Consider the following 26,934-nt stretch of genomic DNA (forward strand, 5'->3'; position numbering starts at 1 on the left):
GTCATCTCCCCCCTTGTTTTCTCGCTCACCAGTGGTGGGGTCTGGGGGTCCGAACTCCAGCGGGTACCGCAGCACGTTGTAATTGTTCCACACGTACAGCTGGTTGTCCCGAGGGTTGTAGTCCACAGAGGAGATGTACTGGTAAGGGTTGGGGAAGGGAATGTGTACGGGCTCCTCTCGGGCGCGGTTGGTGTTGTAGGCGTAGAGCAGCAGATCGCCGCCGGCCTCGCTGTCGTCGTCCTGGTACACGGAACGCACCGCGTACAGCACGCCGCACGCCATGAAGGCGTTCGAAGCCAGGCGCTTGTCGAAGGTCGTCTCCCAGGTGCCCTCGAAACGCAGGGTGTATGGGTTCACCTGGGATCAGGAGGATTGAAAAGCGAAGAATAAAAATATGACTTTATCCTGGTAATCCCTTTATATCAGCATAATCCATTATTACCGACCATTTATGATAACTGCTGACATCTAGTCAGATATAATTGGAGAGCGTCATAGGAACATCTCAAAGAACCTGTTTGATGGGAATAGACTATCACCTGATGTAACCAACTGCGGAGCTGGATATAAAAAGGACGTGAGGAGAAACCGATTAGCTGCTCGCAGGCTCCAGTACAAACCTGGCTAACCACCAGTCGGCCATTGTTGGCTTCCGTGGCGTAGATGACCCACAGACCGTTCTCGTCCACGGCCAGATCGATGTCGGACTTGCCACCCCAGCGGTAGGGCGAGGTGTCGTGGTAGTTTGCATTAGCGATGATGGCCTCGCCGCTCTTGATGCGTGTGCGGAGGTCGTATTTGACGATGTTCCGCGTACGCTCCTTATTGTAGAACACTGCACCGTCGTACACCACAAACCCTGTTCCGTCCACACGATTTGGCAACCTGTAAATGGAAATGACTAAACTTAAAGGGACATATGTGATGGTTCTTTTTTTTTTATTGATTTTTTTAATTCATCGCTTAACAGCATGCTTCAGCGAAGACTCAACATCTATTCATCTGTCTGCATATGCAGCACTTCTGCAAGGCAGACATATTGTCTGTCTTGTATCTTATTCAGTATCTCAGTTAATGATCAGAATGTTGTTTTATTGATATATTGAGACTATTGGAGGTCAGTCCAGTTCATTTGTTATTTGGCCTTCTGTAATGTTGTTTACAGTCACAGCACTTGGAGACCATAATGTGGGTGAAATAAAATCTTGTGGTTGTAGCCTAGTGGGTAACACATTTGCCTATGAACCAGAAGACCACAAATGACATGTTTAAACTGGGAAGTATAGTGCAATTTTTTTTTTTTTTGTGACACTTTAGTTATACTAGTGGCCATTTTACGTAATAAGTCATTCATAACTTAGTCTGCTGGGTAGTTATGTCAGCTCAGTCATGTTCTTTTAAATGTATCTTTCGTAGCTGGAAATGTTAAACAAATGCAAGCTGGGTAATAATAATTAATTCAAACCAATTAGTTGCTTATCAAGTTTAGCTAGATTCTGGTGACGACTGAAGAGAGGCAGAGGACTGGCGTACTTGTATGTGGTGGTGGCTCTGTTTTGCTGAAAGTCGTCCCACGACGCATACTCGTACAACATGTCTGTGCGGTAGGGCGTCCACGGCATGACATACAGCCTATCGCCCGACTGCAGCGGGTCCTTACACCACGCCCCTGACTGATGCTCCGCCTCCTGGATGGAGCTGGCCGCCTGGACCCGTAACAGAGTCCCAGGACAGACAAAGACTGGAGGAGGAAAGGGGAGGAAAAGAGAGGAAAGGACAGGAAAAAGAAAGCAAGAGATCGGGATAGAGCCGAGACAGAAGGGTGGGGTGGTGAGAGGGGAAGGTAGAAAGAGCAAAAGGAAAAAAGGGATAAGTTAACAGGAGTGTTTTAAAAGGGGACGAGAGACAGGTGAACAAACAGTGGGGGATAGAAAGATGCAGTGGGGATGGAGGGGAGAGGTTGACGTAGCGGGTCAGGAATGGGAATTTAAAGGGCGGGGTTAAAAAAGAAGGGAAAACAGGAGAGAGAGAGAAAGGGGGGGTGGGGGGTGGATGAGATAAATGGTCACATTTAAAACGGAGAGAATATATATGCTCATTTGTTAATTATCTGCAGGGTGGACTGTAAGCAGTTGCAGATGATGGATGGCGCGGTCGGGGCTGCTGTTGCTCTGATACGGCCTCTAATTTTATCCGGCCTACTTCAGCTTCAGTAGTATCTATTTAAAGTTGGCCCTCTTCTCCTGCTAGATGCTGAACGTCGGCATCCCAGTAGCGGGAATGGCGGAGTGTTTTGGAAGGATCTACATCAGCCATAATGCCTGTCAGGGCCAGGGGGACGTTGTGCTCAACTTCCTGTTTCGATTTTTTTTTTTATGAGCTGTATGTGTAGAATTAAGACAAACATAACTATTGAATGTTAGAATACTTCTCTCTCTCTTGCTGACACACACACACACACACACACACACACAGATTGTCATCTTTTAAGGAGTCTGCTCACCGGGGAGCTGAGTAAATTAGCTGGCTGACGCAGATTCTCACCAGCTGACAGAAACTGCCCTGGGACCTCAGCAGTAGCGATAGCGAGGGGAGGGATGGGTGTGAGTGTGAAGCTTCATCAGCAGCGTGACATCACCGGAGACCCCGGACATTTCAGAGTAGACCCGGTGGGGAAAATAAGCAGGCAGGCACTTCCTGGGCTTCCCCACATCACAAGGTGGGGTGTGTGAGGTGGGGACTACTAGGAAGCACAGGTAATGCCTCTTTTCATGCCTGTGCCAGGCCTGTGTCACACCAACGCGCAGATGATCCCAGCATGCAGTGTGGCAGCTGCTCCTCGCCCACACACAGGGGGGTAAAGGAAAGCGAGAGCTGCTCTCTTAACAGCATTAGCCGAACCCCCCGGGGTGCGAGGGAGGCGTGCCCCCTGCAGCTGGACTGTCAGGTTGGTAGTATCCAGCTCATTCTCCCGTGGCAGGGATGAGGAGCTGGGGTATTAACGCTGAAAGGGGTTCCGTGTTTTAAACCAACACAGGCGGCTGGAGAACAGAGGCCATGCTGGTGAGCTTGGAGAATCTATTCTAAACTACCAACTGAACAGGGTCAGATGTCACACACACACACACACACACACACACACATTACATATATCAGCCATATCATTTTAAGCACAGGAGATAACAGGATAATGGCAGGAAGGGGGTGTTTAAGTGAGATATATTTGTGAATGTTTTGTCATTTGTGTTGGAAGCAGAAAAACTAGTAAATGACAAGGAGCGACTTCTATAAGGACCAAATTGTTGGTCACAGCATCTCCAAAACTGCAGAGGTTCTGAAATGTTCCTGGTTTGCAGTTGTAAGGACCAACCAAAAGTGGTCCATGGAAACCAATGACAGGGTCATAGGTTGCCAAGACTGAAGGATGCATATGGAGGGCACAGTCTGATCGAATATTGTAGAAGAGCTGCTGTAGCACAAATTGCTGAACAAAAGTCATGGCGGTTCTTACAGAAGAGTGTCAGAACGCATCTGTGAGACCAACCAAAAGTGTCTACAATTGGCCATGTTTGCATGGAGCAATGGAAGCCCATTTCCTGGTATGATGATTCATGTCTTCTTTTGCATGATGTGGCAGAAACTATGTGAAGAAGTGAAGCAGGTGGATGCAGTCTGATACTTTGGGCTTTGGGTGTAATTTTGGGAAACTTTGACACGTAACCCCTGCCTGAACATTGCTGCTGACCACGTACACCACTTCGTATTCCCTGATGGCAGTATCCTATTTCAGCAGGATAATGTGCAATGCCACACTGCAAAAAATGGTTCAAGAACAAAACAGTGAGTTCCAGGTGCTGACTTTGCCTCCAAATTCTCAGTCCAATCGAGCATCTGTGGGATGTGCTGATCCAGGGAAGCACCCCTTCACAACATACAGGACTTACGGGACCTGCTACTAACAATTTGGTGTCGGATATCACATCAGACATTCAGAGGTCCATGAAAAGTCAATGAATATGTGGATCTGCTGAACATTAGGACAGTTGTGCTAAGCGCTGATCGCCCTGCATATGTATACATAATAACATAATTGCTAACAGTAACAGCTACAGTAGCTGTGAAGTGAAGGTACAGTATTATAGACCATTATCCTTATCACCTGGATATTAAATGAATTCAGTTCATCATACTTAGAAGCACCATTTGCACCAGCTGTCACTTTTCTTTGTTTCACCAGATTAGTTTCACAGCCTAATGTAGGGGTTCTCAACCTGTTCGACACCCCGGCCCACCTAGTGATCATTACGCTACACCGGGGCCTGTAGGAAAGTTCTCACCAGTTTTTTAATGTTGTCACTCATTTCATAATCCGGTGCTGATATTCGTACTTGAGAAAAAAAAATTACCCCGAAAAACCCAATTTCACATTTAGGGGTGAGAAGATTTAAGGTTTAAGGTCATGTACACTATTTTAAGAAGATCTCTGAAGCACAAGGTCCAAGTATGACTCCAACTGTATCATAGCTGGTCTATCTATCTATCTATCTATCTATCTATCTATCTATCTATCTATCTATCTATCTATCTATCTATCTATCTATCTATCTATCTATCTATCATTTTGGTGCCTCTCTCTCTCTGTCCCTCTCCCTTTCTCCATGGGTCACCTGACCTCAGCCCTCAGTGCCTGTGGGAACCAGCAGTAAAAGCTCAGTCCAAACAAAGAGGCACTGAAAATTACCCCTGCGAGGTGTGTCATTACCGTGGCCGAGAGTCACAACGAGGCTGAGCTCTAATAACACAGCGGCGTGGCTCACAGAGCAGCCCACACAGCAGCGTGGTTCACCTGTCCTGTTTACCAGGCTTCCATGCTGTGCACTGAGCCGCCCTCAATGTATGGCCAATTTACACTGAAATGTAAATGATTTCTGTGCATTTATGAGTGCAATTAAAAAAAGCTATTTCCTACTCTGTAACTTAATGGAAATCAGTGTACTTCTAATTCCGGTCATCTTTAATTACAAGTGATAATTGTATGTATCAATACATACACATTCTGAAAAATCTGCTGAATGACCTCTAACTTTTCTTTTTTTAAAACAATTGAGATTATAGCACATGCCTAAACTAAACAGATGCATGAATTGGCATCCAAATGAAAAATAACAAAACAAAACAAAACATGAAGCCAAACCAGGAACAGATAAGAAAAGCAATTAATTCCCCATAACAATGATATGGAATGAAGTGCAACTCGGATCTGCTGGGGGAATTAAACAATAGCAGGTGCAGGAATGGAGCCCAGGCCTGGATCGGTAGGCGCTCAAGAGCGTTGATGCGGACGTGTGGGACACGGCAGAGACGCCGCAGCAGGGGGTGGAGCCAGAGCGCGGGGCTCACACTGTTCTAATTGAATTTAGCACCTGTTACTGGCAGGTACACCACGGGGCCAGCAGGGGGCAGAATGTAGCATGGCTTGAAGTCCCTTAATCCTGCTTGAACAGTTAATTGCAGGCATTTGTGTGTGTGTGTGTGTGTGTGTGTGTGTGTATGAGAGACAGCGAGAGCAAGACAGGCCGGCAGTAAAAGGGTGTGTGAAAAGGGCTGTGAGTGTGTGGTGGAGTGTGTGAATGTGAGCAGGAGGGAGAGACAGGCGGATAAAGGGAGGAAAAAGGTTACTTCCTGTGGAATGAGAATAGGAGTGGGTTAATCTGTTGGGCCTCCTGCCGTGTGTCCGGATGCACTTAGATAGGAAGGATAAAGCTATGGCAATAAAATGGCAGCAATGGTTCCACAACACACACACACACACACACACACACACAGGCTAAGTCACACAGGTACACACACAGCCATCCTCTGATGGTCTTGAGCTGACTCTTAATTAACAGCATATTAACTCCAGGTCAAAACAATAATAGTGGCCAGTCAGGGGCTGGAGAGCAGAGCACTGCCAATCCCACAGAGCCACCGAGGGGAAGAGTTCAAGCCCAAGCTACAAGGAACATTATACATGTGATTTAAATTTGTAAAAATGTGAAAAATGTTATTGTATTCAATTGATTCAGCAATACATAGCAAGTCCTGCAATAAATAATCCAAAATGTCATTCTGATGCAATATTAATATATAAAAAAATGCTTTTGTGTCATGTTTGAATGTGGACGTGCAGTATTGGCCCTCTGATACTGACTATATAATGCGTGTTGTGACTCAGCTCCGCCTCTCGCCCCTTTTTTCCCCCTCCTGCACAGAACTCTCCCTTGTGCCGGTTCTCCCGGCAGCGGTGTGCGTCCGCTGAAAGGGGCTATCAGACTCGGGCTCATTTATATTCATCACCAGCTGCCCGCGCCTCCACTCTTTCGCTTTAACAATGAGACGCCTCCTCCTCGGGCCGTCCGCTCCCGTCTATCCGACTGCCCGGCAGAATGGCTGCTGCCGTCACACGGTGGTGTGAGTGTGTGAGCCCGTGTGTGTGTTGCAGTGTGTGGCAGATCATCCCTAATAAGGAGCCAAGGTGTAATTTGTGAGTGCAGCAAACAATCACACATAAATTCACACAGACGCACAAAACCGCTGACAACTATGACCAGCTTGTGTGTGTGTGTGTGTGTGTGTGAGAGGGGGAGAGAGAGAGAGAGAGAGAGAGAGAGAGTCTAGGACCCTCTTCTAAGATTCGGCCAACTTTCAGAGCCCAGTTTCCTGCGAGCAACAGCAGAAAAAGACGCACCACGCCGCCATCCACAGGCTGTGCCTCAATGAGTTCCTTAAATCGATGAGTGATCCATTAATTTGTTAATCAATTAATAAAAAGCAGTGACACACACACACACACACACAGAGAAAAAAAAAACAGCAGTGCAGATGAGCGGAACTCATTAGTAGCTGTGTGAGAGCGAGGAGAGAGGGTGCTGGTGTGCCCAGGTACTGGCGCTATGAGGTCGGGTGGGGCTTGGGGTCACAACTTTCAGGGGGAAGGGAGTTTTCTACTGCACTACCAGGCAGGGGGAGGTTTATATATGAAGAAGGTGCTGAGAATACATCTGCACAGATGTATTAACACAAGCGGCCGGATAGGCAGCCAGATCCACTGCTGTAGATACTGTTTGGACATAAAAGAGTGGACAGAGACAGGCTGAGGTGGACAACAGAAAAACACACACACGTGTGTTAGTATTTATATCTTACTGAGGACCAAATTTCCTCATAACAACAGGAAATACCGGCTCCCTACAGGAAAAATGCTTATTTACAGCAGTAAAAGGTTTAAATCTGTGTGATGTTTTCACAAAGGTATAAAAATGTGTGTGTATGTGTGTGTGTGTGTGCTGGAGAAGGCAAGACCTTGAAAAATTGCCATTTTGTGAGAAAATGTGTGAACCTTTTCTATGACTCTACATTAAATTTAATAATGTTTCAGTCATCCCATAACAAAAAACTAAATAACAAAAACAATAGCATTATGATGGTGATTATTAACAATAACAATAACAGTAACATTATGTTCATATTATCTAATGTGCAGATAAGGATTCATACACTTTTTCTCACAGCAGTATTTTAAGACAGGCACTGGATGAGGCACTCTTAAGGCTGGTTTTATAGGCCGGAGCTCCAGCAGGGTTCTTTCTAAGGACCGTGATTGAGCGGCCGTGCTGAATCAGCCTGCTGGCTGATGGGCTCTGAGGAGTGGCTCAAAGAGATAGGGGGTTGGTGGGGGGTGTAGAGGGTGCTCTCACTGCTTCTCACACAACAAGATGAGACGCAGGACTGAATGTGTAAAAAGGTAAAAAGAGACAAAATGACAAAAAAAAAAAAAAAGAATAGAAAAGGCCAGTGAATAGCTGTGATGTAAGATAACAAGGGCGCCAGAGAGGGGAGTGATAGAGCGAGTGATAGAAGAGTGTGAGGTCGTGAGGCTCAGAAAACCTGCAGCTGCTCGTGGTGAATGCAGCAGGGAGAAAACCAGGCCAAAACGAAACAAACAAATGAATTAAGTACACAAGAAAAAAAAATGGATAAAGCCTAGAGAGCAGGGATAGAGATCCATGAAGACCAGTGCAGGGATGGCCATAGACGCCTGAGTGTGTGAGTGTCTGTTAGTGCAAAAGAGAGAGAAGGAAAGAGGGAAAGTGGATTCTGATGCACCTGGAAATATGAGAAACTGCCAAAGTGAGGGACATACTGTGTGTCACATGACCCAGTAGGAACTCTGAGAGGTTACGTATTATCTGGTACCACTTACATCAACTCCAAATACAGAATACAATAAAATGTCCTGACGGAAGGGGAGCAAGAAGCAGGAGCAGAGAAAGACAAAGAGAGAAAGAGAGGCTGAGAGAGAGGGGAGATGGAGAGGATTCGCTTTGGATCTCGAAGGACTGGTTGAAAATGGGGAGGAATGAATGAGAAACAATAGAGATGCGGAAGAACTCTTTTGGCAATTGCATATGTGTTGTTAGGAGAGAGGAGAGTTTGGTGTGCCAATCAACAGTGACTCACCAGGAGGGCTGTGGCCTCAGGACACACTGTATTTGTAAAAATGTGCATTTAGGTGTGTTGATTCAGGTGTGTGTTTCAGCAAGAGAGTCATTTGGTGTATATTTTTGCATGCATGAGCATGAATAGTTAAATAAATGTTTATGATTAGGTGTGATTGTAAATGCATGAGTGATATATAAACTTCTGTGTGTGGTTTTGCATGCATGGAAGTGTAAATGCATGTGTGTGTGTGTGTGTGTGTGTATGCACACTGGCATGTGTGTAAGTGTTTTGCACATAGAGTGCCCATGTCTGACAGCACTTGTACGTGTTATGGAGTGTTTGTCCTTCAGTTAAGTGATGAGCCAGATGATTGGTCCATGTTGATCGGTCAGAATTATTTAATTAATGCCTCTGATTGGACAGCTGCTTTTATGGAACATTGAGGACATTAGAGTGCATGTGATTGTGTGTGTGCGTGTGAGTAAACAGAGAAACAGAGAGAATGTGCGACTGCAAGAGTGTGTTGGTGCCACCAGAGTCATGGACACTAGGAGAGAATCAGGAAGGACCTTAGATTTGTCAGTTATAAAAGAGAAAGAGTGAAAGACGAGAGAAACGGGAGAAGAGAGATAAGTAGGGAGGGATATAAACATCGAACATGACCACTACACAAGGAGCCGGGTTAGGAAAGGGGGCGGGATGAGGGGAAGAGGGGAAACGTGGGAAGGGGCGGGGTTGGAGGGAAAGGGTGGGGCGAGCTGTGGTTTTTATGTTCATTTGTGGTCTTTACCTTTTTGATCCACTTCTATTCAAGCATCGGAAAAAGAGAAAGAGCGGGAGAAAAGACAGAAAGAGATAAAAAAAGAGGTAAGAAATATTAAGAAACAGGGAAAAGGAGAGGAAAGAGAATGAAAGAAAGAAACAAAGAAAGAAAAGAAACAAAATAACCAAAAAAACAGGTGCAAGAAAGAGAAACTTGAGATTAAATAAAAGGCTGTCCTTTCTCTTGCCTTTTTTTGTAAATCAAGTCATCTGTCTGTGTTATGGATTTGCTCTTTAGAGAAAGGATGAGTAAAATGAAACATGAGGAGGGAAATGGCCTGCCCTGGGTTATCATCCAATCTTTTTTAAAAAAAAAATTTAACCTTAACACACTAACACCCACAGACCCCACGCCAAACATTTATATACACACACACGCGCACACACACACACACACACACACACACACACACCACACAAATCCCTCCGTTCCCCTTATCGCACTCATCCGGCCATCCCTCCCTCCTTTCACTTCTTCCTCTCCGTCCAAGGTGCATCTCCAGGGCCTGGCGAGGAAAGAAGAAACAAAGTAGATGGGCCTTCTCCAGCTGTGGGGATAAGAAGCATTGTGAAGATGGGAAGAGAATGGGGTGATGGAGTGATAAAGAGAAACGGAGAGAGAGAGGAGAAAGTATTTTATTTTTGTCCGGCGTGACCTGTTTTTGTCACGGCCGGCCTCGGGGCTGTGCGGCTTCAAGATAAAAGGTCCGGCTCGGGGCCGCCACCCCCTCCCCTCCCCTCCCGGGGTCTACACTGGCGCTGAATCCAGGCGAGGTGGCCGCTTCCACGCTGCGGAACCCTGGGTATCGCTCAGCCCATCGAGCAGCCAATCAATGAGGGCCCGTCCCCGAGACGGGTGCATCTGCTGCAGACCGCCTCGGGAGAGAGGGAGAGAACAAACATCCGGCAGGTGTGACGGAGAGAAAGAGAGAGAGAAGCCAGACTCCGCTCCCCTGACTTCTCCTACCAGTCCGGCTGTTTGTTTGTCTGTTTACGTGAGCGTGAAGCGTTTAGCCTCCATTGTGCTTTACGAGCCCGCACGCAGGAGCTGTTGTTTAAATCCGCGTGATTGGCGCGTGGCGTGGCTCCGTCGACGGGGTGATAACACGCGAGCGCCGCTGACACCCGCTGCCTGCTGTTCCGCGCCGACTCGCGAGGAAGCCGCCGTGTCACACGTCAAGCAAGTGACATGGCAGAGGCAGCAGGAGCTCCTCCCCGGGGACAGAGGTAGGAGGAGGGGAGGTTTGGTTCTCCAGAGGAGGGTGGGGGCCTGGTTTTCTGGGCTGATGGCCGGGTAGATATTTTTTCTCTTTTTCATATTTCGATTTAATTGACGGGGGGGTGATGATGGACCAACTCTTCCCAATGGCTGAAGACGCACAGGGTTCAAGCTCAGTACTAAACACATCCACGTTATACAGCAGAACAGTGCCGGACGGAACACTGAGGGTGTGTGTGTGAGGCGAGGTGTAGGTTGTGCGTTTGTGTGACTTTTTGTGAGTTTTGGAGGGTGGTAAGGAGGTCAGTGAAGCCAAATGCGAGCCGTGGCATCACCAGGTTGTTGGTCTCAAGCTGCGCAATGTATGTCTTCTAGAAATAAAGAAAAGGAGTAAGAATGAACGACTATGCGCATGTGAGAATGTGAGAGAGGATGTATTAGTGTGAAAGAAATGATTTTTTACACTCTTTTTATTAGCAGCATTCCAATTCATTCTGTTGTATTAGGATTATCATAGTCTGGTATCCTGATACGAAATCTACAGAACAATGTAGTGGTCCTTCCTCATATAATACTGAATAACAAAACATAATAATTACAGTCTGAGTACAAACGTGGTAGTAGCCTAGTGGGTAACACACTCACCTATGAACCAGAAGACCCAGGTTCAAATCCCACTTACTACCATTGTGTCCCTGAGCAAGACACTTAAACCTGAGTGTCTCCAGGGGGGACTGTCCCTGTAACTACTGATTGTCGGTCTGGATAAGGGCGTCTGACAAATGCTGTAAATGAGTAAAGAAAGTTTTGATTTGTTCCTAAACATCATATACATGTTGTGGAGGTATACCAGTAAACTGGCCCTTAAAAGCAAGATCACATGATCACCAGTGGTTCTACTGCTCCACCATGAGTTATTACACCTGCCGAGCGGCTAACCACACCGGCAGAGAGCGCTGAGCGAATCACAATCATCTGCGACAGCTTGGATTCACACTGTTCCTGGCGAGTGGAGCAACACCGGATAAGTTATTACTAGGCTATGCTGGTGAGTTATACATTTTGCCGACTTGATAAACTAGTTCTAGCTAGTTCAGCTAGCTAGCTGAAACTGAAATACATTAACCAAAAGTAAAGTCATACATTTAGCGGTAAATTATCCATCTAGATTAGAAATGTAATTTATTAATCTAGATATATATATATATATATATATATATAGAGAGAGAGAGAGAGAGAGAGATATGATCCAAACATGACCCAAAAATTAGCTGATTTCACTGTATTCACCTGTATTATGTTATAAATGTTCCTGAATATGTTCCTGCCACCTGTTTCTGTTTTCCTGCCATGTGTCGTTATTAAATCCCATTTTTCCCCTTTTTGTGTCCTGCCTGCCCTGTGGCACTATATATATATATATACAGATAATTTGAACTTAATCTCAGTTTAATAACACCACTTACGTTGTTCTCATTGAGAACTTCCTATTATTGATGTGCCCTCAGTTATAAACCAATAGAATTATTATAACTTCTCACCACGATGGTGACAGACCTGTAACAAAAAGACGCTATGATTGTGTCAATGTGAGAGACAGTAGTTGTTTGCTTTGCTTCTTTGTGGGGAACCAACATTGCTTGTTTATATAGCTTTAATTTTTTAAAAAAGTAAACACATTTAACATTGTCATATCAGACCAGTGAAATTACCGAACCAATAAAAGATGTCCCCACAAAGATGTGTGTATGTGTCTCCACATGTGTTTGTGTTTGTGCATGCTGCTGTCAGTATGAAAACCAGAGACAGAGATGATGCGGGTGAGAGAGATGAGTCGAAGAGATGAAATTTGAAGAGAAAGGCAAGCCATAGGTCGGTTCATGTGAGGAAAAGAACTTGTGAGAAAGAGAAACTGACAAATGCTGGAAGATCGGGCCAGCAGAGCAGCAGCGCTGAGGAATGAAAGCCACAGAACACGTTACTGTATCTCCTGTCTCCTCCAGTCATCTTCTCCAACCTGCTTTTGAATCATACACAAAGACGTGCAACGTAACACAGAGACACGCACACACACACACACACACAAACAAACACAAAAAGAACTGAAAAGTGTTAGCCGCTCACTTGTTTGATTTTTAGACAGTCTTTCTACTGCCCACAGGGTCACAGAGAAACCCCTTTCTCTCCTCTGCTCAGCAATCGCCAACTACATTCTGTGCACGAATCACACATCTCAATCCTAGTCGTGTCCTGTGCCAGACTCCATAAGAAAACAATACGTGATATATTCAAGTCAGGTCGGAATTTTTGATAGAGGACTCTTTTGGACTTGAGTTGTGGTAAAGCGGCTATCATGGGCACACTGCGGTGCCATAATGGTACATTCTGTATCCTATGTTATTATCAACAGGGCTTCGTTTGTCCTAGGCCATGCTGGAGCGTGCTTTGGGACCTAAGGGATTAGGACCTGTGTTGTTTTAAGAACATCTGGTATTTCATCTGCCAAGGAAAATGTCATATTTAATATTATCGGTTCTGTCATAGAACGTATTCATAAGTTGCAGGTTTTCCCATGACGGAAGCATTAATAAGGAGAGAGATCAAAAAGAGTTTGAACCCCAGGCAGGCAGCCATTTACAACACACAAAATTTTTTTTTTTATCTGTTCCATTTGATCCATTTCCATTTTTCACTCCTCTGGTCTGCAAGAGCAACACCTCTCAGTGCTCTGGGACCTTCTGGTTTACAAATTAGGTACTGATTATCACTGAGCTGTTGCTTATTTCATCTGTTGTCCCACGTCACCTTCTTACTGGTTGCAGCTGCAGTCGCACTGTGAAAGTCATGTTGAAAATCAGCATCCGTGCCATGGTATTGTATGATGGCCTCTCTATACAAGCAAATTTTCAGAACAAGACCTTTATATTGTAATTGTGCCCTTTTGTGTGATGGGTTACATGTTACATTACATTATTCATGTTACATTACAATACATTGTTACAATACCTTACATTACAACATGATACGCTTTGTTAAGTTTGTGATGCTATGTTAATTTGGCAGAGGCTTTTATTCGAAGTGTCACTACCATGAATGAACAAGGCTGATTGTGAGGACATAAGTGTTTCCAATAGCTGCTGTTAAGCGAATGAGTCTGTCCATGATGGCACTTCAGCTTGTGATGGCACTTCAGCTTGTGATGGACATCGCGCCCAACATGGAAACTGAACACTTCTTCGCAGTTTTACATAGTTGCCAAATCCACTCGAAAGGCCTAAAAACTATGATGGATACTGCATGAAAGTACATTTCTGGGCTGTAAACAAAACTGGCAAAACTATATAGCAAGCGTTGCAGAGCATTTGGCAGCCAAGGCACCAGAGGGCAATGTCTCTCCGAATACGTTCTCTGAAATTCTGCATAAGTGTATGGATATAAGCTCAACTAAGTAATTTCCAGGTCCTTGTTCTGCATTTCCAAGCCATTTGTTATATATGTTGCTTGTTTTTCCCTGATTTGGATTTGTTACCTGTTAACTTGGTTTGACCCTTGTCCATGTTTAGACGTTGCCATTGGACACGTATCTCTGTAGCAATATGCTACACTTCAATCCCCCATTGGTCTCCCAGTTGGTTTACAAGCATCAGTTTTGGGCAAAGCTGACAAGATCCAAGTTCTTGCTCCTGAAGCCAACCATTCTCTATCCAAACAGGATGAGACGTTTGGTAAATTTGGTAAATTTTATATTACTTTGCCACAAGGTGGTTATTGGTAAATATGGTGCTAAATACTGCCTCCTCTCACCCTCCAGAAGAACACGGAGACCCATTATTGGTGATGATCTTCCCTAACGAAGATCAAACCGACCCGGTCAGCACTTTCGCTGTGCCAGATACTCTCACCTGTATCCTGCGATGCTAAAGAAAGGTAAAAAAAAATCCAGTGGAACAAGTCACGACGGCAAAGACTGCTATATTGCGAGCGGTTTGTTTTCCACTTGACTGAAGAACAAAGGCGGGGAGGCGTGAGGGCGTGAGCGCTGTGACTTGCACAGGTTGTCGACAAGGAAAAAAAGAGACAGGATTCCGGCTCTCGCGTGTGGACACCGTGTCCTTGAGCGGGTGTGTGTGTGTGTGTGTCTGTGTGTGTTTGTGTCATCTGTGCATCTCAGGTGGCTGTTAACGCGCCGACCGCGCGACACGCCCGCCTTCCGCTCTGTCGCCGCCGCGCTCCGCCAGTGGCCCGCCTGCCAGACGTCCGCTCTGCCTTTAGACACAACATCTCCCTCCCTCGTCTCTTAAGTGGCACATAAACAAACACGGCAACATATGTCACCCCGCCGAACATGCCAAGGCGCCGGCGCGCGCACGCCCAGCCAGCCATAAAAGATGGGGCATTACCAGAGCGATTAGCCGCGGCAAATTCAATTAATCTCGACAAATCTCTGCAGAGGGCCGCGCGACGGTAATTAAACGTGGCCGAGCAGCCTCGTGCCTGGTGACTGACGGGCGCGCCCCGACCAGAGGCGTGGGTAATTGGCTCCTCTTTGTCACTTGAGACAAGGGAACTTTTTTGCATCCCAGCTTCACCAGCCGACGCCGTGCCCCGGTAAAGGCTGCGGACGGTGTTTTCAACAATAGGCCCGGGAATGCAAGTCAGCAGAGGTTTAATTGTTGCTCCTGTCACCTTTCAGGCACTCCTGGGGGGGTGGGGGGGGGTGGGACAAGGTGCTGTAACCCCAGACAGTCTAAATATACTCAGACCGGTTAACATGATACCGACCGCAACACACGCACGGGCTGCTCATTAACGGCTCCTTTTCGGCGGTAACGACCCGCTATTACCTGACCTGTCAACAAAGTGCATGGAGAGAGAAAAAGCAAGAGCAACGCCAGCAGCGGGAGAGAGGGGAGACAGCGGAGAGAGTGCTGGTCTTCGACAGTGACAGCCGACCCCAGAGGAGGAGCAGAGGAGGAACGAAACAGTGAACGCTGAGCAGAGGGGCCGGGGCCCTGCGGCCAGAGTCCTGACACCCTGGGGCCAGAGCTCTCTGTGTGTGAAAGACAAGGTTAGGGCTTCAGAGACACATCTCCAAACCTGCAAGGAACAAAAAGAGAAGAGAAGTGAGGAGAGGAGAGGAGAGGAGAGGAGAAAGGGAAGAGCATGAAACAAGGAAATTAAACGGGGGTGCAGAGAAGGTAAGGAAGTGATGAAAACAGGAAATCAGAGACAGTAAAGTAAAGCAGGTGACATGGGGAGAGTGGGAAATAAGGAAGATAAAAAGAGGAAGAGGAAATCGCAGCGTTAGAGGCGTCCTTCTGCCCGTCCGAATGTTCCTGAGGGAAGAGCAGAGAAATTCAACCCCTGAGTTTGTGTATAAGAACACGACAGACCCCCCCCCCCACCACCAACATTCACCCACAACCACCAGCACCGCTCCTCTCTCTCCACCCACGCATTCACCCAGCACCCCCCAGGCAGCGCACGTAGGCCTCTGCCCCGCAGGGCTCCTGCACACTGACGGGATCAATGCTGAGAGTCAGAGCACATGAAGGGGTGGGTGGAGGGGGGCTTGTGGGTGGGGGGCTGGGGGGAGGAGGGCGCTGTCTGACGGGAGATTTTCACAGGGGCCGGGCTCTGGCAGAGAGGAAGCTGTCTGTTTCCATGGGGATATTAAAATGCGCACGGCTCTGGGTCACGTCTGCGAAAAAATAAAGCGTTTGCTGTTTGCGTTCACGTTCGCGTCTTCCATTATGACGAGTAACATGGCGCCACCGCGCTCGCTCTCTCAGCAGGCACACGACTCCCCAATTTTCATTTTTATTGCATGTCAGAGGGACGGGAAAGGTGTTTAATACCAGATAAAGAACCCCGAGGGCCTATGAGCTGCAGTGTATGCACACGTGCGTGGTGTGTGTGTGTGTGTGTGTGTGTGTGTGTGTGAGATGCCCCAGCCAGACTGACCCCATGCAGCCCCTCTTATCTCAGCCGCATTTAAGAAGCCTCCTCCCCATGTGAAAATCTCCCCCAGCCTCTGGAGCGTCGCGCTGTTGATGGAGAAAAAGGGTTTAGCACATGTGTGAGTGTGTGCATGAGTGTGTGTGTGTATGGTGAGAGATAGAAAGAGAGAGAAAGCGAGAAAGAGAGAGAGAAAGAGATCACAGAGTGAGCTTGACCCCGCTTCGATTAGTCTGTCGGTCTGTCTGTCTGAGTGTGTGTGTGTGGGAGAGATAGCGAGGGGGAGAGTGTCCAGTCGCGTGGATGCTTGTGTGTGTGTTGCCAGCCGTTGGGGGGGGGGAGCACTTTGGTGAGGTGTTGGGGTAGGTGGGTTTGGGGTGGTGTGGGGGGGGGGGGGTCGGTTAGGGTTGATGGGGCGGTTGGTGGTGAGGAAATGCATACTCACTGTAGGGGACACACTCGTACTGAATCTCCAGGTACTTGTAGGTCCCTGGGCAGGGGTCAGGAAAGACGTCGGCCCCTGCCACCACCACACACTGCGTGCGGTTATTACACCTGAGGGGAGAGGGGACAAACTCATGGTCAACAGGGTCAATGAATAGCCACATTCAAGACACAGAGGACACATACCGTTGGGCTAACAGAGCATAATTACATTAGGCACCAGGTGCTGAGATTTTGTACGTTTCTCTTGCACATCCACACACACTCACACATTATTGTGACATAGTGAACACGCTATATAACATAACATGTTAACTATAAATTGTGATGTAATGATACAAATGACCACGTTTCATGCAATGGTTCCAACACACACCTGTCAAACCCACTGTTACCCTTACCAAAATTACACTGAAAAATGGGGCTCCCCCCAAAATACACTGTATAATCTGAATGAATATAAAATATAGTTGAAGCAGGACGGTTGCTTCAACTAATTTTTTTTTCTGGAAAAACACCATCACGGCTTCCTGTCTGCGCCAAACATTGACGTTGGTGAATGGTGAATGGAACCCTCCCTCAACTTCTACAGGTCGCTCTCCTCCTGGTCCCGCCCCTCTCCTCCTCTTCATCATTTAAAGCAACACACACCGAAATGGCTGAATTTCGAAAGATACTTCAGATACGGCATTAGGGTGTATCTGACCATATAAAAAAACGATATGAAAGCAAAGAAACAAAAACATAATAGGGGATAATAATACGTTTAGGGTGGCACAGGTATTTTTTTTTTTACTTTTAAGGTTTTAGTAAACAGTGTTAACTAGAGGTTTATTAAAATTAGTGAATTGTATCCAAAACAGGTTAACAACACTGTGCCTATCGAATTGTTATTCCATTTTTGGTATGATTTGAAAATCTTTTTTTAAATAATATGCTTCCAGTCAATCCTGTGGCTAGGCGCACCCCTAGCATTTCGCCTACATGCTACAGACCAACTCTATGCATGTTCAAAATATATTAAAGATATTATCATTTAATACGTGGCACTGTGTCATATTGAAGCTTCCAGGGCTAACGGGGCTTCTGGGTTTGTTTCTATGCCCAGGTTCTCTTCCCGTGGAGTTAGCCATATTTTCTGGCCCAGTCCAGAAACGTTCATTTAGGTAAAACGACAACAGATAATTTGCAGCGACACACTGAGATTTACTAGCACCCTGTCTGGGGGTGTATTGGTTATTGGCTGACCCTGATAATTAAAGATGGCAGAACACTGACAGCATTAAAGGTCTCAGCAGATCATAGACGAACATCATGTTGCAGTGTAGGATTGGGAGTTCTTACGCTCCCTCCTTATCTCTGTTACTGCACAGAGAGCGCAGATCAAAGAGTGTGGATCTTTTGTGGCGAAATGAAAACAACACTTTCATTCTTGTCTGCTATTGTAAACCCTGTATGGCCTGCTGAACACAGAAAGTTCCAGAGCCTGAAGAGATTTTAGAGTCTCCTCTTCGTTCTGAAGATCCCCAGAAGGGTGCATCAGCCTAGGATGTGATTGATGAGACCCCAGCAGGAAAGGCCTCTGACTACAGTAGGGAAACTGACAGCATAAATGATGATGATGATGATGATGACGATGATGCTGATAACAACAGTATGGCTGCCATTCTGAGAAAGCACATTAGACAGGGAGGGAGACTGAAGGTGAGAAAAACACAGACCACGTCCTCAGTGGAGTTTAAGTGTAATGGTAATTGTGTTGGAGCTTCTGGGTGATTCCTGTCATTTTGATGAATGTGATTCTACCAAACAAATTTCGGCACACAGAGTGCAGCACAATCCTGAGGAGCGAATTCATGATGCCCAACAACTAAATATCTCAGGACCTAAAGACATTTTAGGCATCAGATGCCCCACGAACAGCTTGGGGCTTTTTTGGTGGTGTAAAGCATCCTCAGGATATACATGAATACATAAATGAAATTTATGGCAGTTGAGTCGGCTATGTTATCGCAAGTGAGAGACAAATATTTTGTTTGCCGATCGTGTGCTCCCTGCACGGCAGATAAGCTCACTGTCAAGTGTTAATGATGTGTTCATTTATTTTAACACGTTAAATATTTAAAATGAATCACAGCATTTAATGTGTTAATTTTGACAACCCTAATATACAGTACTTTACCTTAAACTAGCAAAGAAGCCCAACAGCTAGCGCATGGCGCCATGCTTAGCGTCAATTTGAAAATAGTTCCCTTAAATCTCGAACATAAGAAATCAAATATGACACAACTGATATTATAAAAAATATTCAACTTCAATTTCTTTAAATCTAAAGAATTAAAACAGTGCTATTCTTGACTTCCTATGTTCCTATCGCTTCTAGGCATTTTGGCTAAGATCAAGTGTAGCAGTGGCCTAAGATCAAGTGGGCAGTGGTGGCCTAGCAGTTAAGGAAGCGGCCGGTTCGAAAGAATCCCGAACCGCCAAGGTGCCACTGAGCAAAGCACCGTCCCCACATGGTGCTTTGCCCACTGCTCACTCAGGGTGGTGGGTTAAATGCAGAGAACAAATTTCACTATGTGCACCGTGTGCTGTGTTGCTGCGTATTGGAAGTGACAATCACTTCACTTTCACTTCACACTTAACACCTTGCTAACTCTGCCTCAGGTCTTAATGCGATTTTGTATACACACAGCTTTCACACAGCCTGCAGGGTCATTTTAAGACTGTATTACCAAATAAAACTGAAATGAAATTCGTACCGTACGCTGGCCATATCTGCATATGGCAGAGTACAGCATTCCCTGTCTCTGGGCTCCAATATCCTCCTGCTATTCCTTCTGCAAATAAACCTCCTTCCACTAGTGACACAGCCGGTATATATTTAGAATATCATGTATATTGGTGATAAATGGTTGCTAGGCCTACCACACAGACGGTATATAGTCCACCTGTGCCCCCACCCTCTCGTCCCGCGGAACATACACACAGACCACAAATAAACCTTACCTTGCAACTGAATGCAAGCTCTCCGCTGACGAGCCAAGCTCCAGATATGCACCGTCATTTTTTCCACGTTTACCCATTTTTAGGCACTGCATTGCCATCACATTTCCTTTGAATGCCACTAAAAATGCGGCAAAAAAAATCCCCCCGTGGCTATTAAACAGCAGGTCTAGGACAGTTCATTTTTTCCCCCTTGGTGTCCTCTGTCCCTTGCCCCATGTTTATTTCCTTGCTGAAATGCAAATGGGCCTTTGGATTCTGGGGGTTCTGATATCTGCTTTAAACAGACTGTGACAGTCTGTCTGTGGGTGGGTCATGCTGAGTATGAGACTTTTCTAGGAAACTAAACGTGCAGTTTTGAAGAGGGATTGTGTGGACGGCGCCTGTGAGTAAATTCTGAGGTGGACGCTGCGAGCCACGTGTTGTCTTTTGAAAGCTCATGCTCTTTAGCTTCAACTAAAATTTAAAGACTGAAGAGCCAAGGTCTCTGGACTAACAGGCTGCAGCCGACCGCCTTAAGGAGTCTCAAGAAAGAAGTTAGAGAGGTGAAAAATGGAGGAGAAAGTTCACACACACACACACACACACACACACACACACCCAAGGCAGACAGCTTGTCGACACTTTCATCCTTGCTCAGCAGAGTGCCACAGAAAGGTGGAGGTGACTCAGATGACCAATGATTGTGCAGCGTACAGCATACCGAATAAAAAAAAATGGTTTATGAGGATCTTCTGCCATTTTCTAGAGGTGGGAACTGTGGCAGCTTCACTAGATGAAAAGAGCTGAAGGCCATCAACACCGGTGCCATAACACTTCACATAAAATTGGAGTCGAGGACACATCCGAGCCTCAGACCCACAACAATCAGAAATAACCAGAGAGGTGTTGTCTGGAGTAGAGAATCACTGACTCCATCTCATCCAAACACCAATTATTGGTCACGACTGTTGGCCATTAACCAATTAACAGTCACTCCTGAATCTGTCCTTTTCCCGAACACTGACTAACGTGAAGTGACAATTCATATGGCCAGTCTCAATACCTGCACAAGTGCTCTTACTCTGCACTTAGACGCTTACTGTGCTGTGGTGTAAGATGGTTAAATCTGTATATGTCAATGGGGCATGTTTGATAATGTCACATCAAGCCACATCTCTATCTTGGAGAAGAGGAACTAACTCCCTTCTCAGACCTTTTTATTTGACTGTCAGTACTGTTGAGTGTTCTAAATGGATTAAGTTAAAAGTATGAGAAGCCAAGAGTGATGATTGGCAGGTCTCACACACCCAATTTTTTTTTTACATTTACATTTACAGCATTTATCAGACGCCCTTACCCAGAGCGACTTACAATCAGTAGTTACAGGGACAGTCCCCCCTGGAGACACTTAGGGCTGAGTGTCTTGCTCAGGGACACAATGGTAATAAGTGGGGTTTGAACCAGAATATCTTCTGGTTCTTAGGTGAATTTGTTACCCACTAGGCTACTACCACCCTAAGCAGCTTCTTATCTGGCTACTGCACATACATGACAGGGATAGAGGTATTACAAACTGCAATGCAAGTACTTAAAATCTGACAACAATGAGCACAAGATGAGCATACAGATAGATCAATGCTAATATTTAATATTTCCTATAATTCTAATGTCCCCTAAATGCTATGTGTTACATAGCCCAATGACTATCTATAGTCATTTAATACAGTGTATAAGTACTATACAAAAAGCCACTGTGGTTTCAATAACATCACAGAAGACCTAAAAACATGCACCAAGAACATGGTTTTATTTCAGCCTTCAGACTTGACATGACACTATGTGCAGGCCATGAGCACACATATCAGAACACTGCAGAACGACTTGTTCTCAACCTTCCCAAATTCTCCCACAGCACTCCACTGCTGCATTCTCTCTATTGGCTTCTCTCCATTGGCTTCCTATACAATGTCAATGAAGGGTCAGCACCCTCCTCCCTCAGATCACTCATCTGCACCTCGAGCTGTCTGATCCTCTAGTACTGCTCCATTGGTACCACTATCTCTCAAGGAGATGGAAAAGCATTAATCTAGACTCTTCTCTGTCTTTGCTCCTAGGTGGTGGAATGAACTGGGTAGGGCTTTCCCAAACAATTATTTTCTTAATGAATTATTTTGCGATTATTTTTACAAACGGTTCCATCCAATCAGTTTGATTAAATTCTCAATTATTTCCACATTAATTGACTAGTATAGCTATTTAGTAATAGAAATGAAAATAGATTAATTTCAATATTTATTATTAAGCTCAAAATAATATTATTAAGGTCAAAATGTCTTTTATTAAAATAAACAATATCAATAGAAGCCAGGAGCATGTGATCTCATTTATCATATTGATTTGATTAGCTGAGGGTGATGTGGGTGTACTTAAATGTAAAAAGAAGTTTTCTGTAATTTGTACTTTATACTCAATGTTGGGGAAGGCTATAAGAATAGTGTAGGAGGCCAATAACGCGAAGAATGTTTAAGAAACTCCAAAACCCAGGACACTGTGAGATCCCAGGTGATGCTTCAGGCTACTGTTGGTTCTGTGTAATATATGACTATATAGCATCACTTTCCTGCAAATAGGAAAGACACAAATTCACCAAATCTAGAAATACATGTGTGTTTTATTTATTAAAAATAGACTGAAAATAGAATGAAAAGTTGCTAATAGAATGACATGAAGGAAACATGCTAACACGTCAGTCTCCAATGTATGTTTGTTCACAAATGTCATAACCTGAGTGAAGTCATGGTCCATGGTTGATAAACATGCTCATACATGTACAGAATCATCACTGAATTATAAAACAAAAAGTGAATTTTGTTTTTGTGTGCTCTTGAAGCAGTGGTGTGGGTAAAGAAATGCAAATATGCCAGGGTTCACAGGTAACTAGTGTTTTTGAAGAACAAAAGCAGGAGGACAATGTGGCCTCTCCACAGGAGGCTGGGCTGAAAATCGCTGGCTAAAAGTTGCTCCCTTACACCCCAATAGAAGCGTATGCCGCAGATGGAGAGCTAACGGCTAAGGCCAGAAGAAGTATCTGGAGTCGCCTTCAGAGCTTCTTGTGTTTCATCACTCTTGACATGCTTCGTAGCATTCAAGAATGGACTATCCAACATGCACAGCAAACGGAGCATGCTCATTGGTTCATGGCCCTCCCTGAACTAATGGCATTTATTATTGTCATCTTGCGGTGGCTTACCAAGGTTCCATCACTACGTGACTGCTGGTCAGCAAACCTGGGAAACCCACAGATCATTGGAACTATGCCGCGAAACTGCTTCCAAGACATCATGCGACACCTACGCTTTGATGACACCCGCAGTGATCGAGCAAAGACAGATAAGTTTGCTGCAATTTCCAGTATGTGGGTATCTTTTGTCACCAACTGCATCATGTCCTGTAACACCTGGTCTACATATCACTGTTGATGAACAGCTTTTCCCATCAAAGACTCGCTGCTGTTTCCTGCAGTATATTGCAACTAAACCTGATAAGTTTGGGATCAAGTTTTGGGTGGCTTGCGACCTAATTTGCAATGTCCCTCCATTTCTTGGCAGGGACCCCAGTTGTCCCAGTGTGTGGAGAGACTGTCTGAAAATGTAGTGATGAGGCTGATGGAAGGGCAGAAATGTTACCACAGACAATTTCAAAAACTGCCATCCTCAGCACAGTCAACAAGATTCGCCGGGAAATTCCTCAATCCGCCACTCAGGTATGTTGCAGGTCTTTTGTGGTTTTTAGAATCAACACCTCCAAGTGTGTCATTGTGTGTAAAAGTGCTATGAAAACAACAATTTCTTATTTATTAGGTGTTTTCAACCACTGCTGCCACACTGACGGCGTATTCGGCCAAACGGAAGAAGACCATCTATGTTCTTAGCAGCATGCACAGCATGGTTCAGACTGATAATACCAACTGATAATGAGCAATTGGTTAATTGAAATAAAAGAAGCTATTCAGCTTCTTGTAAGTAAATCTACAGGAAAATTTACTGCGATGCAAGGGAGTGCAACCAAAAATCTTTTGTTAGGGCCGACCCTGAATACGATCAGCTAAATCTATTTTGACATGGTACGGACATATTAACTGATAATCTGTCTGTATGCTTGGTTTGGTGGAGCTCCATACAGTGTTGCCAGACGAATTAGTACAATAACTTTGCCCTCTGTACAATCAATAATTCCAAAAAATCCCATAATGTACGAGTTACGACAGCAACTTCTCCCAAAAATCCAAGAACAGTTTGGTGAAGAACCTTGCATTTTCCAGCATGATGGACCACTGTGCCATAAGGCCAAAGTGGCTCAGAGAACAAAACATTGAAAATTTGGGTCCACGGCCAGAAAACCTCAAGATGCAGGTGGACAAACAAAAACCCACAAATTCTCACAAACATCTGACGATTATGAAGGAATGGGTAGTCAATATATGCGTTATTCCTCTATATTTTGGAAATGTTGGCACAAACAACTGTATGTTTTTAAATTATGCTATTTAGATATTTCTATGTCACGTATATATAAATGTTAATGTAATAGTTAATGTAATGTAATAATATGAGTGTATGTTTGGACCTTGTGTCTGTGGAATAAGGTATACTAATCTGTGTAGGACTATTTTTAAACTCGTGGTAAGCACAGGGTATTGTGCTAAGCGTGGCGCTTGTTCGATAGTGTAAGGTCAGAGGCATCATCAGTATTTCCATAATTAATAGATAAAACATGAATCTTTAACACAATCTTTTACAATATTTACACAGGTTTAAATGATCCAGAATGAGGAAGTAGTGTGTGTGTGTGTGTGTGTGTGTGAGCTGTCAATCATTTTAAACTGTTCATAAAAACACCATTAAAGTTCGTGTTCGGGGTGACAGAAATAATTACTCAACAAAAAGGGTAATTGGTTTCTCTTCTTCAAGATACGGATATCTTTCTTGTTTTATCTATGTAAGTATGTCCTAAGGAGTGGAAAAAGCCCCACGCTTGTGAGTTTGAAAACAAACCCTTGATACCAGTGTGTATTTGTCTCTAGTGCCACTAGAATTGTTGAATTGGAAACTGCTATGAGAATTCGCACATCATAAATCCATCCTCTTGCAAAAGCTTTGATGCCTTTTTTCCCCATGATCCATTATACTTATCTCTCCTCCGCCCCCCCCCCAACAACACTCCCTCCATCCCTCACCAGTCCCCTTCCTCAAGATCTCTCCATCTTTTCCTTACTGCTTCTATCCCTCACTCATACTCTCCCCCCCATTAGCAGGGTGATGGATAGCTGGAAGAGGGAATCCATTGATCTGGTCTCAGAGGAAGCAGATGCTAAGCACAGGGAGAGCAGCTGCAGGCAGAGTACACACAGACTCACGCGATAAAACTTAAACTGCAGTCTTGTACGTGTTCCGAACCGCCAAGGTGCCACTGAGCAAAAGTACCGTGATGACACACTGCTCCCTGGGCGCCTGTCATGGCTGCCCACTGCTCACTAAAGTGATGGGTTAAAGCAGAGGACACGTTTTGTCGTGTGGACCGTGTGCTGTGCTGCAGTGTAATGACAATCCCTTCACTTTCTTTCTTTCACGCACACTTTCTAACACACTCGTGCCTGTACTTTCGCACAAACACTTCCACACACCTATACATGACGTGACATATTAATCTCACATGCCTAGACAAACAAAACAGCTCTATTAATACCCACACTCCTATTCCAGATGCACACGAACATTCCTACAAACATAAAACTCACACACAGATACTAACTCACCTGCAGATATGCTACACACTCTTCACAGACACACACTCTTACACAAAAGCATTTCATATAAATGCAGAAGTGTTTCGCACACACACAGAAACAGCACACGAATGCATGGTGACATGTTCTGCTCTCTCTGGTACCTCTGAGACATGATTTTGAAAGCGTCTGGCAGGTAGCACTGCACATTCTCCATTTGATAGGGGTCTGCGTCACAGATCTTGTCATCGGTGCGTCCGTAGTTTGCTGTCTCTATCATGATGACGTCACTGCCAGGGCAGCGCAGTTCGATCGGGTAGCCCTCACATGCCAGCTCCCTGCGCATCAGGCCAAAGGGCATCGCCGAGCGACTTAAACCTGCACAGAAGAGGAAAGAAGGTTTTTAATTAGATCTGTCTTTCGGTCGATTTTTGGTGACAGCATGGCAAAGCACACATACAACTGTTATTTCTTTAATTATTTATTATATTCCTTATTATGTTGCAGAGCTATTTGACTAGGGGTGGTTTAAAAAAAATCAATACAGCAATATACTGTGATGTGTCCTTTGGTAATACATTATCAATACCCTGTTACCCAGTATCAATACTTCAAAATGTCTGTGTGTTTAAGAAACTGTTTTCTTATGGCAGAAAAACTAATGTATACACTGAATTGATTAATTTCAATTCTGCTTTTTAAAAAAGGAAATTGAAGGATTTTTCCTTCTTCAGACAACATGAGATTTAATTCTGTAAACAAATTCCCTGCAATATGTAGAGTTTTGCAGAATCAATGGCAATATGGTAACTGCTTTATTCCAGACTGGGTAAATGTGTCAAAAATAAAGCTTCCTAATTTAAAAAAGCCAACAAATTTCATAACTCATGTATAAATCACATTATTATTTAGAACCTGGTGCAGCTGGAAGCCTCAAACCACAGCATTATCCTGATATGTACACCTGCAAATTGTCATAGTATTATTTATGGCACGTCATATGACATAAATCTGATTGTGATAACTTTGCTTATTCAGATGTGACACTGTGTCTGAGCTCAATGCATCATTAAACTGGTGAATTTGTCTTCCTTTGCTAAAACACTGATTCACTTGACCCCACAGCGTTGCGTTTTCTAGTCCTGTAAACATCTCTCATTTTTCAAATGCATCCATCGGCAAACAAAATGACATGATTTAGAGTAATTCCCGTAGCATCGTGTCTATTACATAT

At 44.8% G+C, this 26,934-nt stretch overlaps 1 protein-coding gene across 4 annotated transcripts in view; it reads right to left on the reverse strand.

Annotated features, from left to right (window-relative positions):
• adgrl1a (adhesion G protein-coupled receptor L1a) overlaps window positions 1-26,934 on the reverse strand; it is a 113,462-nt gene that overhangs the window by 26,793 nt on the left and 59,735 nt on the right. For 2 of the 4 annotated variants that reach the window (XM_028985090.1, XM_028985088.1), the window contains exons 3-8: window positions 25,865-26,078; window positions 16,929-17,038; window positions 9,275-9,289; window positions 1,534-1,741; window positions 621-885; window positions 30-357 (exon numbers count right to left, since the gene is read on the reverse strand). In XM_028985090.1, coding sequence (XP_028840923.1) covers window positions 30-357; window positions 621-885; window positions 1,534-1,741; window positions 9,275-9,289; window positions 16,929-17,038; window positions 25,865-26,078 — 1,140 coding nt within the window. The remainder of the gene's footprint in view (window positions 1-29; window positions 358-620; window positions 886-1,533; window positions 1,742-9,274; window positions 9,290-16,928; window positions 17,039-25,864; window positions 26,079-26,934) is intronic. The other 2 variants (XM_028985091.1, XM_028985089.1) reach the window with 1 other exon arrangement.

The sequence above is a fragment of the Denticeps clupeoides genome, chromosome 7 (assembly GCF_900700375.1).
Source record: "Denticeps clupeoides chromosome 7, fDenClu1.1, whole genome shotgun sequence".
Classification (NCBI taxonomy): Eukaryota; Metazoa; Chordata; class Actinopteri; order Clupeiformes; family Denticipitidae; genus Denticeps; species Denticeps clupeoides.